Source organism: Paramormyrops kingsleyae, chromosome 24 (assembly GCF_048594095.1).
Source record: "Paramormyrops kingsleyae isolate MSU_618 chromosome 24, PKINGS_0.4, whole genome shotgun sequence".
NCBI lineage: Eukaryota > Metazoa > Chordata > Actinopteri > Osteoglossiformes > Mormyridae > Paramormyrops > Paramormyrops kingsleyae.
In genome coordinates this window covers 21,600,681-21,619,662 of record NC_132820.1, presented here as the reverse complement: position 1 = coordinate 21,619,662, position 18,982 = coordinate 21,600,681, and the positions used below count along the sequence as shown (strand labels likewise).

Here is an 18,982-nt window from a genome sequence, read left to right as displayed (position 1 = left end):
TGTAGCTCAGGTCTCCACTGGGTGTGTCCTGTCACATTCCAAAGACGTGGGTAATTGGTATCTTTCAATTGCCTTGTGTAGGATTGGGCACTTGCACATGGTGCACCCTGTGGGTGACTGATAATCATCCAGGATACAACGCTGCCTCATTCCCTATAGCAGGGGTCTCCATCTCCAGTCCTGGAGAGCTACTATCCAGAAGTTTTCTATCCTACTTGCTTCTGATGAGTTGACACCTGTTCCTGGTATTTATCCAAAAACAGGTGTGGCTCATCAGAAGTCAGGTTGGATAGAAAACCTACTGGATAGTAGCCCTCCAGGACCGGAGTTGGAGACCTCTGCCCTATACTATCTGCGCTATAGAATAAGCAACTTAAGACAAATATGAGTCTGTCACTGAACCTTAAACAATCTCAGACATATAAAAAGGGTGGACTCCTTCCAGAAATAAGTACGATACCATCACCTTAAACTGACTCGCACAGTATCCGGCTACCCCCATTCTCCATGGCCCTAAGCAATCCTAAAGCAAACCGTACAAGAAAAATCACAAGCTGCAATACAAGAAAATTCAAAAACTTAATTTTATTGCTGTCAGGACACTCTTACCCTAGGAAATGAGGCACATGCATGAAATTGCCACAGCAAAGTAAACATTCTGCCAAAACTACAAAAGAAAAAAAAAAATCTAGGTAATATAAAGGCAGCTATGATCTCAAGTCTATGCAGTAATTTAAACAGCATGCAGACTTTAGGATATCTTGAAATCACAGCAATGATAAACATTACTAATAAACTGTGCTGGTAGTAGGGTCTTGAACAAAAGCACATCTACTTGATCAACACTTGTAACGTCAGTTTGAAACCAAACTTTGGCAAATGGCCAGAGATACCCAAGTGCACTGAGTCAAGGTCAATATTGTCCAGCAACTGTGCACATAAGTTACATTTCTGAAAAATATGCTGTCCTGCATATTTTAAAGACAGGAATGAAAATAAGGGCACAACTGCAAAAGCTCAGTCCCACAAAGCGAAGGGGACTCAATCCCATACTTCGTCGTCGTCATTGGCAGTGGCTGCTGGGCTCTGGGTGATGGGCTGCAGCTTCTCCTCCTTCTGAAACGAACCTCCCTAAAAGACAACAGCCAGTCAGGGCAGGGACTACAGTAGGATTAAGCAGAAAATACTTCACCAGCAGACCATTATAGCCTCTTCCCCACTTGTGTCTCAAACTCACAACATTTACCGGAATCTGAACAAGCATGGAAAGTGCTTAGCATACTTTTCCAGTTCTTATACAGTAACATTATGACACTTGCACGTAGTGTGCATAGTTAAGGATTTTTATTTGGCAGCGAGGACCTTTTCTGAAAAAGGGACCCCAGAAACGACAGGGTAGCCAAAAACAACAGATGTAAATAAAAAAATGTTTCCAAAAAGACAATTGTTTTTACAGCAAACAAACCAGTGTACGATTCCAAAAATAAACTCCAGCATAAACACTCCCCCCACAAATTACAATGACTCCCAAACTGAAGTCTAATGTTCAGAAAAGTGTCTGTGAGGGATCAGCTGCCACCATTCAAGTACAAAGAGAAAAAGGTAACATACTTTGCGTGTATCGACAGAAGCGAAGGCCTTCCCACGTGGATTAAAGCCAGTTGTCCCATGTGCGCTGAATGCTATGTCTTCCAGCCAAGACGGTACTTCCTGCTGGGCCTTAAACAGAAACATGCTCCATCCAATCGTGTTGCAGCGGAACGTAAAACTGCCTGGGCCCAAAATTTAGAATGCATCTCTGGATAGGACAAGGTCCCACTTACCCTGGAGAGGACCTTCACCAGGGAGCGAGCCAGTGGGGTGTCGCACTCGGGGTCGAAGAATGACACCGCTCTGCCCGTGTTCCCACAGCGGCCCGTCCGGCCAATGCGGTGCACGTACTCGTCGATGTTAGTCGGGAGGTCAAAGTTGACCACGTGCTGGACGTGCTCAATGTCCAGACCCCGTGTGGCGACGGAAGTGGCCACCAGGACAGGACATTTCCCGGAGCGGAAGTCACCCAGGGCTTGTTCCCGCTCTCTCCGCTCCCGGTCACTGCGACAAAGACATGACCAGCAGAGTAAGCACATACTAAGCTCTTTGGCCGCCGTCACATTAGGGGGTTTTGTGACCTGCTGATTTTTTAATCAGTCACCAACTCTGGCAATTTAGTAAACTGCTGATTGCGTAATTATGACACGACACAAAAAGTTTTCTGCCTCTGCTCTGTCTGGTTAGTGCTACTGAGGCTGAGTACTTGGCAGCAGGTGTTTCATTTTTAGGTAGTAAGCATGGTAGTAAGCATGCATGGTCAAAGCAGAATCTGGGAGGGAGCCCTGTCAGCTTCAGAGAAGGGGTCCTGTACATTCGTTATATGCATTTATGATGCAGTATGTTAATTTGTTGGGATGCGTTACCACTTTAAAACAATACGAAAAAATTATGGGTATTGCCCATCTCATGGTGAAGAAGTACTTCAGTAATAAAATGCATCAATGACATCACTACAAGTAATATTCTTGCTTTTTCATTAGTAATATCCCTGTGAAAATGCATAAAAATATATTCACCACTTGCTTCTTACACACGACTGACCTCCACCAGTCTAGTCAGGAAGTGATGTTTTGGCAGAAGAAAGATCAGCAAAATAAGTCAACACACAAAAACACAAGACAGAAAATGTGTCATGTAGGAATATCTCATCCACTAAAATGTCTGGTCAGAGCTACTAATGAAAATTCAATTCAAAGCTGAGGATTTAACTTTTTGGTTTTAGACTAATACTTTGAATCTTTCAATAAAATTTTGGGACATGATGAAAGGAACCGGAGCCGGGTTCGTCTATATTTGAGCCCTGCTTTTGTGGTACTTCAGGGCAGCATAATTTGCAGGTAACACTAAAACGGATATCTTTTGTAAAAGTATTTCCGTACTGCTTAGTCTGTTTATCATCTTCAAACATGGCTGCTTCCTCTGGATGTCCTGTTGCATTGTAAATGGCACACAGACACACCCAGGCATCAGATACGTTTTTAAAAATGCCACTAATTTAAAATATAAATTCTTCAAAGCCAAACAAAAGATAGGCAAAGAAATCTAATAGTCAAAGATGGCTTACAGACTTACTATTGAAAATCTGGTACACATTCTGAAACCAAATTGCCAGCGACTAGTCCAGTATGACCAAAAGCTTCAACTGGTAAAGTTATTAGTTGACTAGTCGATTGGGAAGCAAAATTCAAGAAATACGCCCAGTTGGAACCATGAGAAAACCCTGGTGTTTGACAAATCTGCCTACTGCCAGAACCGCACACATGCCAGTCTGACGGATGACAGCAGAATGACTCGGACCATATCAGATCACTTTCTCCAATGAAGCGTTACTAATGTCAGGGACATGTTAAAACCTGTCAACCTTGCTTGCATACAGTAGCAAGGGCGTTCCAGAGTTGTCAGTTTAAACTGAGAGTCTGCAGCTGAATTCTGTAGCTCATTCACCTTTATTCGTGGCAGGTAGAGGTGGATGGTATAAACTATTTCTATACATACAGTATCTCTCTCTCTCACACACACACACACACACACACACACCATGCTGAACAGTCATGCAGGCTCAGGCTTTGTCACCACCAGCCTGCACCAGCATAATCCAGAAAATGTCAGAGTCCATGCTGCTTAAATGAAGTATTGGCTGACAGTGCTGGGCACATTTAAGAGGACTTGGTTTAAAATAAATTTACAAAAAATGGAACTTCCATCATATGGAATTTGTGATTTAAAAACAGACAAGCAGAAAAAGATAATCTGCAAATTATGTCGGGCAACAGTGGTTGCCACTTGTTCTATAACCTCAGAACAAAACATCCTGCTGTACTTGGTCAATTATTTGCAGTTTGCAGCTTGAATTTATCGATTTCATCGTTTTTCAGAGATGGAACTTACTTGAGAACAGGTTTTGTATCATTTCTATTATTGCAGTTTGCGTTTGCACAATAAATGTTCTTAAAATACCAGTGTACTATGAAATATGTCCGGGTAATACAGTTAAGAGTACAGTAACTGCTATGCAGTTCACACACCAGTGCATTGCCCCTTCAGAAGCACATTGTTCAAATTAAGAAAAACAAATATACAGCAATATATACACCGTTACCAACAGTGCTGCAAATTATAAAGTGATATAAATTTTAGGTTAAACTGCCCAGCCCTAATGGCAGGCATCCAGTTTTGTTCTCAGAACCCCCCCTGACACCCTCCCCATGATTTCCCAGGGGAGAGCCCACTGCTCACAGATCTTTCTGCAGTTTCTACTGGATTTAAAACGCCAATTTTAAACATTCACTGTCTGATACATCTAGAGGAGTCCTGTACAGCACGGTGCTCATAAAACTTTCGTGTGGGGCGCTGTGTTAATGCCCGTAGGACAGGGGACCATGCCAGTGCCAGCCAGAAGCCTGGCACGATACACTTACCCATGAATGCTTGTAGCTGATATGTTCTCCTGACACAGAAATACTGCGATAAAATCCGCTTTTCTCTTCGTCTCTACAAACACCATTGTGCGCTCTGTGCCTAATTTAAAAAAAAAAAACACATTTCTGCCACAACAGAAACCCAAGGCAACCCCACAGCAGTAAGGAATACACCCTCTCTCTTCACAACTAGACCTAACAAAGCAAATAATGGATTTTACCATTTTAGCACCAGAGATATGGCTGCTTGAAGTTATGACTTCAGTCCACGGCTGCGAGACATTTTCAAAGTACTGACAGAATTTTCATCTTATATCCTTATTTTGGGTGTTAAAATTAGGACTGCCAAAGTCTTCTAATGAACACAGTGGAGTGAAAAGCTTGTCATGGCTGCTTTATCTGATCCATGGAACACTGATATAGGTGTAATTTTCTTTTCATTTTTAGACTGATGTATGGAAAAAATACATTTCTATACTGAATAGTAGTACATTTGCCAACAGGGAAGGAAACATAATACTTGCACTTCACTTTGACCATAATGTTTCAATAGAAGTGTTTGCGAAACCTGAAATGCTTCCAACTTCGAACTGAACATTTCACTCACTACTGCCCAACACTACCAGCTGCTGTTTTATCAGAGGAGCAAAAGAATTTCTGAGAGCTTGGTCTTTTTAATCCGCGGGGCGTTATTTTTCAGACACACGTAAGGACAGAAGCCTATGGAGAGGAATGAGTACCGGTTGTGTTCAGCAGCTCCAGAAGCTGACCCCTCTTTGAGAATTGGGAGACCTGAATTAGGTTCTGCTCCACATCACTGCAGGCACCACCGACTTGCCCAACAGCCAGGAAGAGGTAGTCAACCTTAAAGAAGTCGGCAGCAAGCCTACAGGAGAAGAAACAGTCTCGAGGGCATTCCCTTCCCCTGCCAGGAGTAACCCCCCCCCACCCCCGATGCAGGAACTCAAGCACTGCTGAACACGATATTGTACACGCAAGTCTGGGATATCATGTTAAGTTGTATGTTAATTCCCTTCCCCCTCCCCCCCAACGGCCACAATTGTACTTCTGGATGTCATCAGGAAAGGTGGCGCTGAACATGAGGGTCTGCCACTGCTCTTTGGGGGGCATGCCAGGGGAGGACACCAGCCGGCGCATGTCTGGCTCGAATCCCATGTCCAGCATGCGATCGGCCTCATCCAGCACCAAGTAGCGAATCTTGCTCAGTCCCACCTGAGAAGGTCACATCCCCAGAAGCTCAAATCACTATTACTCACAAAGGCAAAATGCATAAAGCCGATCATATTTCCAACAAGCTTGTCTTTAAAACTGGATCTCTGTTTATATGGATCCTTCCGGAGCTGACAACTGCATAAAACTGCATCAAAAACCTATGCTGTATTATTCAGGAACAAAAAGAGGGATTGGATCTACCAAGCTGCTATCCAATTATTTGGTTCATCTATCAGTTTAGTACCTTTCCTTTGCCAATAATGTCCAGCAAGCAGCCAGGAGTGCCACACAGCACATTGCAGCCACGGAACACCTTGCATATGGTGTAGCCTGTGCTGATGCCCCCATAGACGACAGGCCACACGTATGTCCTGTGATGAAATCAGCGCAAAACACAGCAACTTCTGCTTAAGAAACAGGCTTGCTTCAGACGTCCTCTCAGGACAGTCGGCACCAAAAAAATGCTTAACAGACTGAAATCAGGCTCAACTATATCTAGGACTTTAAAATGAAAAGATGATACATGTAGCTGTGGAGGGGGCAGTTGAAGAAATACCCATAGGCAAACTTTCTAGCCTCCAAATTGATTTGGTTGATGAGCTCGCTGGTTGGGGCCCCGATGATGACCTCAGGCTCCTGGATCTTGCTGAAGCGGTTGGCTGCCACCCCGTCTGTCATCAGCTGCTGGAGTATGGGCAGCAGGAAGGCAGCCTAGTGTGGAGAAGGCGTTTAGAAGGTTCCAGATGCATCGGGACCAGATCGGGACCTGGGGGTCCACTCTTCCCTGTCCAAGCCGTTACGACAGAAATCCATGCAATACTCCACTTGATATTCCTTACAATGTTACCATTTAATGTTGCTCATTATTTGTTACAATTTAAGTGTGTATATATATCTAATCTAAATGACTGTTCAACGACTGCAAACCTGCAATCTCCTTTCAGGATTAATAAAGGATCTATGCACCCAAGCAAAGCTCTTTAAGCTTCTGTCAAAAACAGCTCTCATGTGGGCTGGGTGTGAGCAAGATACCTTAAGCTTGCACTTCCCAAGTTACTGTATATCACTTTCACAACCAATGATTAAGAGCATCTGAAACATTTCTGAATATATATTTATCATCATCAGGGTAGGGAGCATTCCCTCCCACTTTAGGGAGGCAGCCCGTCAATGTTCATCCAGAACGCCAAGTCACTGGAAAACAATGGAACAATGGAAGCCATAATGGTCCCAAGTGGGGGCAGTGACCAACCCAAGCCTGGACACACTGAATCCTTCCTCTAACTTCCTCTAACTCACCGTCTTCCCAGAACCGGTTTGCGCACATGCCATTAAGTCACGTCCCGCCTTGGCGATAGGGATGCTGTACTTCTGGACCGGCGTGGGCTTCACGTAGCCCGATTTCATGACGTTCCTGCTCGATGACTCGCAGAGCGCGGCCTCTTCAAATGACTATCACAGTGATTCAAGCACAAGTTTCAAGCGGAGCAACTGCACTCAAAACAAGCCACAAAATTTACTGGTACAGAAATGAACGTAATAAACAGAAAAAAGTCATTCCAAAGTAATTCAGTGGTCAAACTGTAAATTATGCAATTCAAGTCATATCAGTGGCCAAATGCCTGTGGTCTGGACCAGGGTGAGTAATTGGAAGACAAATGGCAATATACTATTGGAAAAAAGCCGCATTTAAAGGTAAGGTAATAACATTTTAAAATGCTGCCCAACCTCCACAAGAGCACTTACCACAATGGCCGGTGGTGGGTTGTGCCCGCTGATCTCCACCAGCATGTCATTATATGTGTCAAAGTTGATACCCGTTTCATAGTGGGCAAAAATAGAGCTCTCCTCTTCAGGAGGGAGAGGAGGTACATAAATAACCTTTGGACCTGGTAGACAAGGTGAGTCGACAAAACTGGATTAGGAGAAACAGCATATAATTTATCCCAAGAAACAGAGTTCCAGCAATCAAACCACAGTTAGTGGCCTAATGGTTAGGGAAGTGCACTTGTAATTGAAAGATTGCCGATTCGAATCCCCGAACCAGCAAGGTAACACTGCGGTACCCTGAGCAAGGTACTGCCCCCAAGCACTGCTCCCCGGGCACTGAATTAGCTGCCTCCTTCTATGTCAACAATGACCACCGATCACCAAAATACACCGGCATACGAAATCCATCCATAATTCCAAACCACTTATGACCAGCAGGATCATGGGAAGAATGCAGCAGGCCTGGAACCTATGTCAGGCAGCACAGGGAGGGCAGGGAGTTTACAGGCCCATTCAGATGCCAGTCCTTGGCACACACACTTGCATGCACACACAAAGTTAGCTTAAACAAAGTTAGCTTAAACGCAAATATTTGCACCATGGCTCCACCCAACATGGGGAGAAAGCTTCACAGCCCAGACAGTGGGGGAGCAGGCTCCTAACACCAGAGGGATAAGCAAACAGTGCTACCCACTGAGTAACCTTATCACCGCCTATATCCCAATCCACTTCCAGAAAACACACTTTCTGAGGAATCTACATGGGGAGGGTGAGGGGATGTTAGGTAAAAAAGCAAATATTAAAAATATTTTTTTTAAAAAGACCAATGACAAACCAAACAGAACCTTTTGCATCAGAAAACACTTCCTCATCTCTTCCTCGATATCCTGGTTGGGAAGGAAAAAAAAAAAGTTGTGGTAAAGGAAGGTGGGGAGAGAGAACAGAGGGTGAGTGCGAAAGAGAGAAAGAGACTGACCTCCCCCTCCAGATCTCCCTCTACTGCCTCTTCCTCCACCCTCAAAGGAGCCCCCTGTGATGAGCAACATTTCCTGTCAGCATCCCTTCCAAGTAAAGCAGCCTGCACAAGCTCAGCGCGTGACATATGGTGAAGCACGGCCCTCACAACCGTGAGCAGAGTTCCCAGGAATTTGGATTGTGCAAATTTTGAAATGAAACCAATTTTGCAGTTCGCTTAAGTATAGGTACATTACAATGCTTTCATTTTCACGTATCCCATCTTGCCACCTTTGTTTGAATCACAAGCTTCTCTGTTTTCCTCACAGTGTTGGCCATTTATCCAGTACCTGGGGCATTTCTCGGGCAGTTAAGGGCCAAACAGAGATGTGACTGAAACTGGCGACGTTCCAATTACAGGGCCCGACTTAAAACTGCGTAAACATTTGAAACGAAGAACAGTGCTGGTCAATGGTTGATGCATATATTCATAGCTTTTGAAACTGTACTTCCTGTACAAAATTATACAATAACCCTAGGGTTTAATTTTACAATTTTATATTTAGACAATCACAAATAATATGACAGCAAACGTTAAAAAATAGTCTAAATTTGATTAAAACTGAAGGACACACAGCAGTACCCTGGTTATGAACGAGATTCGTTCTCTATGCATCTTTAAGCTGAATTTGTAGGCAAGTCGGAATATTTTCACAAGTGACAGAGAAATGTGTGATTTCGTTATTACAAACCAATGCATTTCACAGTTCTACCAAATGACAAGGTTTTGAGCACGTACAGCTCAAAGTCAGGCATGCAGCCGTATAGACAAGTAAGCTTAAGTGCCCATTTCTGCATTGCATGACATCCTATTTGAGGCTTCAGGTGGGAAGCCTCTGGCCAGTCAGATATCGGTAATTATTTAACTGCCTGGGAGAGCTGAAAACAAGGCCTGGATTTGGAACCAAGTGCCAGATTTGAAGAGCCCTGCTGTATATCACATGGACTTCACGTGCAACCTCAAAATTACCTGAGGGGGCACTGCTGAACCCTCCTCTGCTGCCACCACGTGACCCCCCACCTCCTGCAGAGCACAACAACAAAACGCACAGATGACTAAGGCTTCCATCAATTTACTACACTGCAGGCTCACTTTACAAGCTGAAAGCTATGCATTAGGACTTAATTGATGCCATTAAAAACCATCACTGCCTACGAAAGGAGGAAGACGAAAGTGAAACTGGGGCTGGAGAACTTGCCTCGACCTCTGGCTCTTCCCCCATATCCACCTGGAGCACCACCCCAGGAGCTGTCCTCATTACCTGAGGAGCGACACTGAGGTTCACATCAGAAGCCAAAAGGAGCAAAATAACATGAAAGAGGCACGCTTGTCATTTCGCCACAACAAACATCTGGCCCTGGATCCTAGTAGCATTCCTGCCACGCACCAATAAACATTTGAGAGGCTGCTTACAGGAAACCACGTGACCTGCACCAGACAGGTTACGCTGGCTGACTCATTATAAGAACATAAGAACATAAGAAATTTACAAACGAGAGGAGGCCATTCGGCCCATCAAGCTCGTTTGGGGAGAACTTAGCTAATAGCTCAGAGTTGTTAAAATCTTATCTAGCTCTGATTTAAAGGAACCCATGGTTTTAGCTTCCACTACACTAGCAGGAAGACTATTCCATACTCTAACTACACGCTGTGTAAAGAAGTGCTTCCTCAAATTTGTTTTAAAATGTTCTCCCATTAATTTCCACTTATGGCCACGAGTTCTAGTATTTAGACTAATATTGAAATAGTCATTTGGCTGAACAGCATCCAGACCCGTTAGAATCTTATAGACCTGAATCATATCCCCCCTTAGTCTCCTTTGCTCAAGGCTGAACAGATGCTTCCTATCAGTTAGCCAGTTTTTGATCCAAGCTGCCACAGTTCCTAAAATCCCTGTAGCTTTAAGCTTTAGCAAGAGCCGTTTGTGGGGGACAACATCAAAGGCCTTCTGGAAATCTAAGTAAATCACATCATAGGCCTTTTTGTGATCAATTTCACTTGTAGCTTCCTCAAAGAACTCAAGTAGATTCGTTAAGCAGGATCTACCTCTCCTAAATCCATGTTGGCTATCCTTTATAATGTTATTTGCATCTAGGTAATCTACCATTTTCACTTGAATTATAGCTTCCATTATTTTTCCAGTAATGCTAGTTAAACTGATTGGCCTATAGTTTGCTGGATTACTTCTATCCCCTTTTTTGAATATGGGTGTTATATTAGCATGCTTCCAATCTGACGGTACCACACCCGCAGATAACGATTTCTGGAATATTAAAGTTAAAGGTTGGCTAATAATATCCCTCATCTCTTTTAAGACTATAGGTAAGATGCCATCAGGCCCCTGCGATTTATTTATTTTGAGTTTAGCTAGGCTTAGTATCACATAAACCTCAGTTATACATATATTGGTCATAGACGATGCTGTATTCGTATTAATTGGTGGTAAGTTACTTGTGTTCTCTATTGTGAACACCCTTGAAAAATAATCATTAAACTCATTTACCATATCAATTTCGTTATCAATTATAAGTCCCTTACTATCCTGCAAATTAGTAATTTCAGCTTTTAGTGCTCTCTTGGAGTTAAAATATTGGAAGAAACCTTTACTGTCATGCTTAGCCTCCAATGCAATTTTTCTTTCTACATCCCTCTTTGATAGCCTAATGTCATTTTTTAACTCTGCCTGTAGACTTAGATACTCCTGCTTGATTTTGAAATCATTAGTTATTTTCCAATTGTGGAACAGAGCCCTTTTCCTCCTGACTTTATTCTTAATTTCCTTAGTAAACCACCTTGGTTGTCGTTTCCTAGATTTAGTTTTGCTGGAAACAGGTATGAAGTCCTCTTGCACTTGCAACAATGTGCTTTTAAAAAATTCCCATGCCTCTTCAACTGTTTTGCTATTTAACTCTGTCCAGTTTACGGTTTCTAATTTCCGTCTCATACCATTAAAGTTAGCCTTCCTAACATTGTATACTTTTAATTTAAGACTTTGCTCTTCGGACACTAAAATTAACCTCGAATTTAACCATGTTATGATCACTACCGTACAATGGGTCTAAAACCTCTAATTTTCCAATCCTATCCTGGTTATTACAGAAAACTAGATCAAGAAGGGCTTCTCCCCTGGTAGGAGTATTAACAAACTGAGTAAAAAAACAATTCTGTACTAATTCCACCATCTCAAGTTCATTTACTGTACAGAAGAGCCAGAGACTGTGTCCCACTGTATCCCAGGTAAATTAAAATCACCCATAACCACCACATCATTTTTATTACTCATAATCCTGATATCATCATATAATATTCTGCTTTCCTCTACAGCTACATTAGGTGCCCTATAACAAACCCCGACAATTAGGCCATTTGAATCTTTAGCATCAAGTTTTATCCATACAGCTTCTGAATTTTTATTTTTATCAGTGAGATCCCTTGCCTGCAAGTTTTCTTTTACGTATACTGCAACACCACCTCCCTTCTTGCCTATCCGGTCCATACCATTATTCCATATCTACATCACCATCTTTTTAACAGGAACCCAATTACAGGAATAGCACCATTATTAGGTTCCAGCACTTCAACTCCCTTTAAGACGGCAAAGCCAGGTCACAGTAAACTGGATGTCTGGGAAATTGGGGTGTGTGTTTAAGTGCTTTCTGCTGGTGTAAATTCCTACCTTTATGTTTTGGCACCTGGTTTGAAATCATTTCATATGCCACTAGTCAACTAACAGACTTTCAGTTTGCAAAAGTAGAAATCCCACAAATCTTTCCATAAAAATACATCTACGAACTATTATAGCTACTTAAAAAGTAACCCTTAATGTTAGCACATGACTGTAAATTTAATCATTTAAAAAACACTGGATGCAGAGTGTATAATACAACATGCGTGAATCTGCTGCAATAAGCGAATAAAACTATTACTGCACTTACCATTATTTTCACCATCTCCATCACAACTGTCCTCATTGTACACTTGAGGTCCTTTTCCTCCAAAAGATTTAGCATTATCCAAATATTCCAGAAATTTAGGTTACCCATTACATTCATAGGTTAGCTCAGAGATAGACAGGAAAGCAAGATGAACATATGATCATAAACTCTAGGCTTTGTACACTGGCAGTTTTAAATCAATAATCAGTATAGAGAGAGAACAGAAAGAGCCAGTAAAAATCCCAAAATGTATTAGTCCAATCAAGAAATAAAGCTTATTTCCACAATGGGAAAACATCATGTATACATAAGTTTAACACTTCAATTGCTTACATAACGAAGATTTTTTTTTTATTATTATTATTTGGCTATGGGTACATCAGAAACAAATCCCTTTAATCAACTGAAAATCTTCCCCAAAACTCTCAAATGTTAACTTTCACTAATGTTTCTTAGCAGTTATATTTAAAAAAATTAAGAGAGAGAACCTGAGGCACTGGAGCCCCTGTACCCTCCACCTCCTCCCCTCGAGCCCCTACCTGTAAAAAAACAAAAGGGGGGGGGGGGAGGCTTTCAGCAAGTGATTCTGTACTTCTGAAATCCAGGGGCAACATGCTGTAAATAAAATATAATCCCCCGTTCATCCTAAAAGACCCTCACCACTGCCCCTTCCACTCCCGCCAAAGCTGCCTCCAGAACTGTTCCAAGAACTGCTTTCACTGCCTGAACACACAACAGCAACATGTAAGAAAAAGAACAAACAACAACCTTGAGTGGAAGGTCCTACATTAAATAACTACACATTATAGAAAAACAGCAATGCCCAAGTAAGCACTTTGCCTTTGGAACGCAAGTTTGTACATGATTCTTTTCAAAAGTCAAAATCCATGTTATCCACACGGGTTGTAGAGTTTGCATTCATCCACCAATAGCTGTACATCATCTCTTTGAAAACAAAGTATTCCACCGATACTGCAGACATGGATACACAAAAAGCACAATGACCCACCGTTAAGGCTCCCATGACTTTTACTCTGGTAATCACCACTGTTCCATGAGCTTATGGGAGCTGCAAGGGAATACGAAAGGGAAAAGCATAAGGATCAGCTTTTAGGCAAACTCAGCTCACCTGCATCGCATTAAGTACTGAACTCTTGGCACTTCCAACCCAGTAACCTTAATAGGACAAGGTCTCAAATAAAGAGTCATAAGGGACATACGCTTGGATCCCAAATAAGATGAGCACCCAAGGTGGTACCATTCAATTAAAGTGCAGATCTTCATTGAAAAGTCTTCACACTCACATAGAGCAGGAGCCCTACAGATCACACAACGTCAGCTGTGTGTATTTCCTTTAAGCACCAAGCAGGTCCATGGTGCCCAACCTTTCATTTCACACCAAATGCTGCAAGGCCCCTTAACCCTCTGGAGTCAGCGATCCCGCCGGTGGGATCGGACAGAAATTTCGCCAAACCGTTTAAATAACACTGCGAGTTTTTGTCATATACACATTTAAAAAACACCCTCAGAAACCTTGGATGGTCTACTTTTCAAATATATATAGGCAGAAACTAAATATATTCGTACAGCTTCGTGATACAAATAGAAAGAACAAGAGTGACTGACTTAAGCGTCTGCGTCTCGAAGCAGCTCTGATCGGCCACTCACTTGCAAATCGCGCTATTCGCATGATAACATGATAAATCGACAGTTAGTATTGGGTAAACAAATACGTGAATACGCCCATTGTGATTGAAATAAACAAGAGCACATGTCTGGGTAGTGTTTACACTGATCGGCTACAATATAGCACACGGATACGTCGCTGCCGCTGAAGCTTTGTGCCAGTGTTGCCACTTTCAGCAGCGAATCTCACACCTGTGTTCATGGCTCAGTGGGCTAAGCTTGTATGCCTGTAATTATACGGTCACCAGTTCAAATCCAGCCTATTGAGAAAGTGAATAGCGATCTTCAGCTAAGAGCAGTACTATACACCCCCGATGCAGGTAAAACAAAGAAAGGTGACATGGTTTATTTTTTGCCGATTTAACCTAATTTTAAAAACTTTAATACTTCTGACAATGAGACTTTTGAAAAGAAGACAGATTAGGGATTTAGTCAGTGTTTTTTTCATGATTCTACATAATGATTTCAGCGAGATATAAACTGAAATACACAAGAAAGATATGCGGTTGACAATGCCCTCGTCCCCAAAGCGTTAATAATAGTGAATTATTTTATTTCTGTTAACTCTGCATAGGCACTGCATCTTATTTATATGGTCACAATTTTTCATTTTTCATTCCATCTATCAATAAACTGGGAAAAGGATCTTATTGTTGCTACTTTTCTTGCGTTTCAAACTACCTTTCCAAGGTTATGGGTGTGGGGTGCAGTGACATTCCAGACTGATGGGCCATTGACAGTATGCAAACTACTACAGGTGTGAGGACACCTATCTCATCAATATTCATTGTGCAGGCCACTGACTTTGAGGAAAAAGAGTGTCACTCTAAAGTTCTAACACTTTAGTAATCAAACTACATAAAATTTCAGAATGTCACTTTCACCTATGTGTAGCCAACCCCTGGGTCTATAAGCTTCAGAGCTCAAAAGTCTTGGCTAGAAATGTCTATAATGTGATTTTTTACAATTTCTGAAAACAGGTTTTTGGAAAGCATATGTTTAAAGTTGATTTTAACAAAAAACAGAATAAATATTCTAAGTGGTGTCAGATTATTTGTGCCGAGTTTGTGCTGAATAAAAGCAAATGTAACACTTTGGGATAAATGTTTTTTAGATAGGTGAAATATTTTAAAATGTCAAGGCATGTTCTCACTTACACTCTAGGTGCAACTTAGACACATCGTCAGTGTTGTATCCTGGGTTCATTGGGTGTTTCGGGTCTCACAACAGACACCCCCGCCCAGGTGACCCAGCCGGGGTTGATCAGGCCCCGGCTTGTGTCTAAGTGGCCTGTGTAGCCCACGGATCCCCCCGCTTGATCCACAGCCATCTTGACGCCTTTTCTGCTGCGTCAGAGATGTTTCTAATGGCTTTCTTGTTCTGCAACCCTTTCACTCCCAACAACTTGAGTGCCCTGATGAGAGACTGGCCGACGAAGCCTCTACACCCGACCTCAATGGGGTTGACTCGGATTCTCCATCCTGCGCTCCGACATTCGCCTGCCAGCTCCTCATACTTGGCCCTTTTCCTCTCAAAGGCCTCCTCCATCCGGTCTTCCCAGGGAACAGTCAGCTCCAGTAGGACCACTTGACTCGTTGTTTCAGAGACCAGGACTATGTCTGGCCTGAGTGTGGTCACTACGATGTTCTCTGGGAACTTGAGCTGTCTCCCTAGGTCGACCTTCAGCTGCCAGTCCTGAGCTGTTGCCAGCAGCCCCCCTGCCTGGCTCCGGTGCTGTTGTGGCTTCTCCCCAGCACTAACAAAAGCAATGGGCTGCCATGTTGGTTGTTGGTACTTACTGCTGGAGATCCCTGTACTGATGACCTCAGCGATGACCCGCAGCACTTGATCATGGCGCCAGCGGTAACGCCCGTCTCCAAGTGCCCGGGGGCAGCAGCTCAGAATGTGCTCCAGTGATCCGGCTTTCTGGCAGAGAGGGCATAACGGAGTCTCGGCTAAGCCCCAGCGGAAGAGGTTGGACGGGCTTGGGAGTACATCATACACTGACTGTATGAGGAACTTGATCCGGTGTGGCTCAGATCTCCATAGCTCTGTCCACGAAATCTTTCGGTCAGCTGCCTCTTCCCATCGAGTCCATGCACCCTGCTGTAACATCCCTACTGTCCTACTGCAGTGGGCTTCCTCCACCCCTGCTCGGATCTCCTCCTGAATCAGCTGTCGCCTTTCCTTTCCCTGGGACTTACTATAGAGAGGTCTTGGATTGCTCCCTAGGCCTGCCCGTCCGACTGCCACTGTTCCCACCAACTCACTATGTCGCAGCTGTGCCTCAGCCTGATGTCAGACTACCCCGAAAGTGGCTGAGAGGCCTCAGACTCCAGAGGGTTAAAGTTTCCAAACAAGCACCCATGACAACCTGACTGGTGAAATAGGTGGGCAGTGAAGCGCCTGATAGCAGCACTAGCTTCATTCAGACCTGACCTGAAGAGTCAAGGAATGGGAACGACTTAACTCTGCACCTACCATTATTTACAATGTTGCCTCCAGAAGTGTCCTGCAAGGAAAACAGGATCAAAGCATAAGAACTATGCATTTTCAATACAGTTGCGAACGTATTGTTTTTTACAATATATATCAACGAGCTCAGATGCCTTTGCACACCTGGTTGTCTTCTTCCCAATCCTCCATGGTTTCACCAACTGTGCTGTGGGAAACAAAGATGAGTGTTAAGAGAAATATGTAATCTAAGATATCTAGAGGTTTTTTACAACCTCAAACAAACCTATTTACAGTAAATTTTGCTTAGCGGACAAAAATTCACACACGGAGCGGTTAAACCCACATCCATCACTCTAAATTAAAAAATGTTATACTAACTGTTAATAAATGTGAAAGTACTCGATTTACACGATGCCCGAGGCGCTGGTTTAGATAAAACCTTTGCACACCAAAATATCTAACCAGCACAAAGCGCAGAAACGCTGTGGTTCCGCTAACCTCCTCAAGGTCTGTTTTATAACTGGCAGCTATCTTGCAAAATTAAGCTTCCACCCATGGCCTGAACTCAAATGAGTCCGGTAAATCAGCCAACGACCCACGGGACACAAGTTAGCCAAGCCGGCGCCTGGCCTGGTCCATCCACACCTCGGTAACAAACCAGGGCGAAAAGGAGGTATTTGAGCGGTAGGGCAACAAAAAGCAACTCAGACAGAAACTGCACTCAAATCCCTTTTTCTAAATAATTAATATTTGACATTTTACCAGTAATACTAGGGACATAAACAAGGGACAGCCTGAGGATGTCCTTGGGAGGGCCAGCTCAATTTCCTTTATTGGGTACATTCTTAGGATGACCATGTTACTGACGTGCTGCTGTGGCCAACAGGTTACCCCATACTGTGGTCTGTGTGGATCCCAATGTCTCAGTGCAGTGATGGGGACACTGTACTGTAAAGTGTTGCCGTCCTTCAGATAGACATAAAACCGAGGTCCTGACTGTCCCAGGTTATAAAAGATCCCTGGGCATCTTTCCAAACAGTAGGGTTGGTACCCTGATGTTCTGGCTAAAATTGCCCACTGTTGCCTTATCAAATGTTACCTAAGGTGGCTTATCAAATCTGGCCTCCTAATCATCCCCTTTATCTAACTGGTAAATTCTCTCCTGCTCCTTCACCACCTTAGCTACTGTGTGGTGAGCGTAATGGGGCAGAACGGCTGATGTCACATCATCCAGGTGGGTGCTACACAGTGGAGGTGGCTGAAGTGGCTCCCTATTGCATCTATAAAGCACTTTGGGTGTCTATAGTTCTATATAATGTAACTTTCATTCATTCTTTCATGAAAAGTAATGAAATCCTTCAAAAACAATTCATTATGACAGCTTGCTGGAATAGCATTTAAATAGATATAATTTTGTCTTAATTATTTCTCTGTTTATTAATGTTCCATTAGGATGTCCAGAGGACAGCCACAGGATATCCTTCAGCTTTGACCTTCTTTGAAAATTTTTTTAAAAATTCGTTGAAATATATATTTTTATTGTAAGAACATTAGAAATTTTCTTTAAGTTTCTAATTTAACAAATGGCATTAAGAAAAATACAACATAAATATTAAGACAACACATTTTAAAGGTCTTCTTGTGAACATTTCATTCTGAGTCATCAGTATCGATGGCCGGATATTGCTTCCTTACTTCAGAACCTGTGCCCTGTAACAAAAGCATTTATGGAATGTTTGATCCCAATCCATTGATTACTTCATTACTGCTAATTAAAACTGTCAGCACAGGCGATAGATATCTCCTCCACTCTTCCTAGAAAATTCATAGCGATACCGTTAGCTCGTTCTGACAGGAATTTTAAATGTTGATTTAATCGGTTTAATACCAATGACACTAAAAAATAATGTAGGATTACGCCTAAATGTGTTTCAACCCATCGTATTTTATCACTTTATACACGTTAATATGATACTTAGAGGATTTTATTAAAGTTTTATGCACAAAGAAGAGTGTCGCGTCTTACCCGTGACAGTGCTTTGAACTGCGCGTGAGGGTGAGCGAGGGAGCGCGAGCCGCAAAAAGCGTCTCCATGGCATCAAGTACAAAAACGCAGCTGGCCTAAGTTTGAATCTGACTGCAATTCACTAGCATGTAGCATGCAATTCACTCGACAGCCATGCATATCCAGTCAGTTTTTCTATATTTATAAATACTGTTCCTGCGGGCTGTCATAATAAATTGTTTCTGAAAGATTTCTTTATTTTTCATAGTGGCACAGAAGAACGGGCTTCACTCCACTGTAAAAACTGTGATTGGGGTTAATTATTATCTAATAGGAGAGTAATAGTAATTATTACTCAGTAAAAACGTGT

The 18,982-nt window shown here is 42.7% G+C and overlaps 1 protein-coding gene across 12 annotated transcripts; it reads right to left on the bottom strand.

The window, feature by feature from the left end:
- Window positions 1-566: 566 nt before the first annotated feature.
- On the bottom strand, window positions 567-18,716 carry LOC140582216 (probable ATP-dependent RNA helicase DDX4). 12 transcript variants are annotated; one of them, XM_072706370.1, is made up of 22 exons: window positions 18,634-18,716; window positions 18,303-18,317; window positions 16,770-16,812; window positions 16,632-16,662; window positions 13,474-13,533; window positions 13,125-13,187; window positions 12,953-13,003; window positions 12,465-12,521; window positions 9,728-9,790; window positions 9,499-9,552; window positions 8,491-8,544; window positions 8,360-8,401; window positions 7,491-7,633; window positions 7,044-7,196; window positions 6,301-6,455; window positions 5,989-6,115; window positions 5,578-5,744; window positions 5,252-5,397; window positions 4,512-4,611; window positions 1,824-2,094; window positions 1,612-1,719; window positions 567-1,131 (listed from the first exon to the last, which is right to left on the bottom strand). In XM_072706370.1, exons 1-22 carry the CDS (start codon window positions 18,699-18,701, stop codon window positions 1,042-1,044), a joined length of 2,061 nt encoding a protein of 686 aa, XP_072562471.1. In that variant the 5' UTR covers window positions 18,702-18,716; the 3' UTR covers window positions 567-1,041. The 12 variants fall into 12 exon arrangements, with proteins under 12 accessions (XP_072562471.1, XP_072562472.1, XP_072562477.1 ...); XM_072706371.1 differs by having other exon boundaries at window positions 12,465-12,515; XM_072706376.1 differs by lacking the exon at window positions 9,728-9,790.
- Window positions 18,717-18,982: the final 266 nt, after the last annotated feature.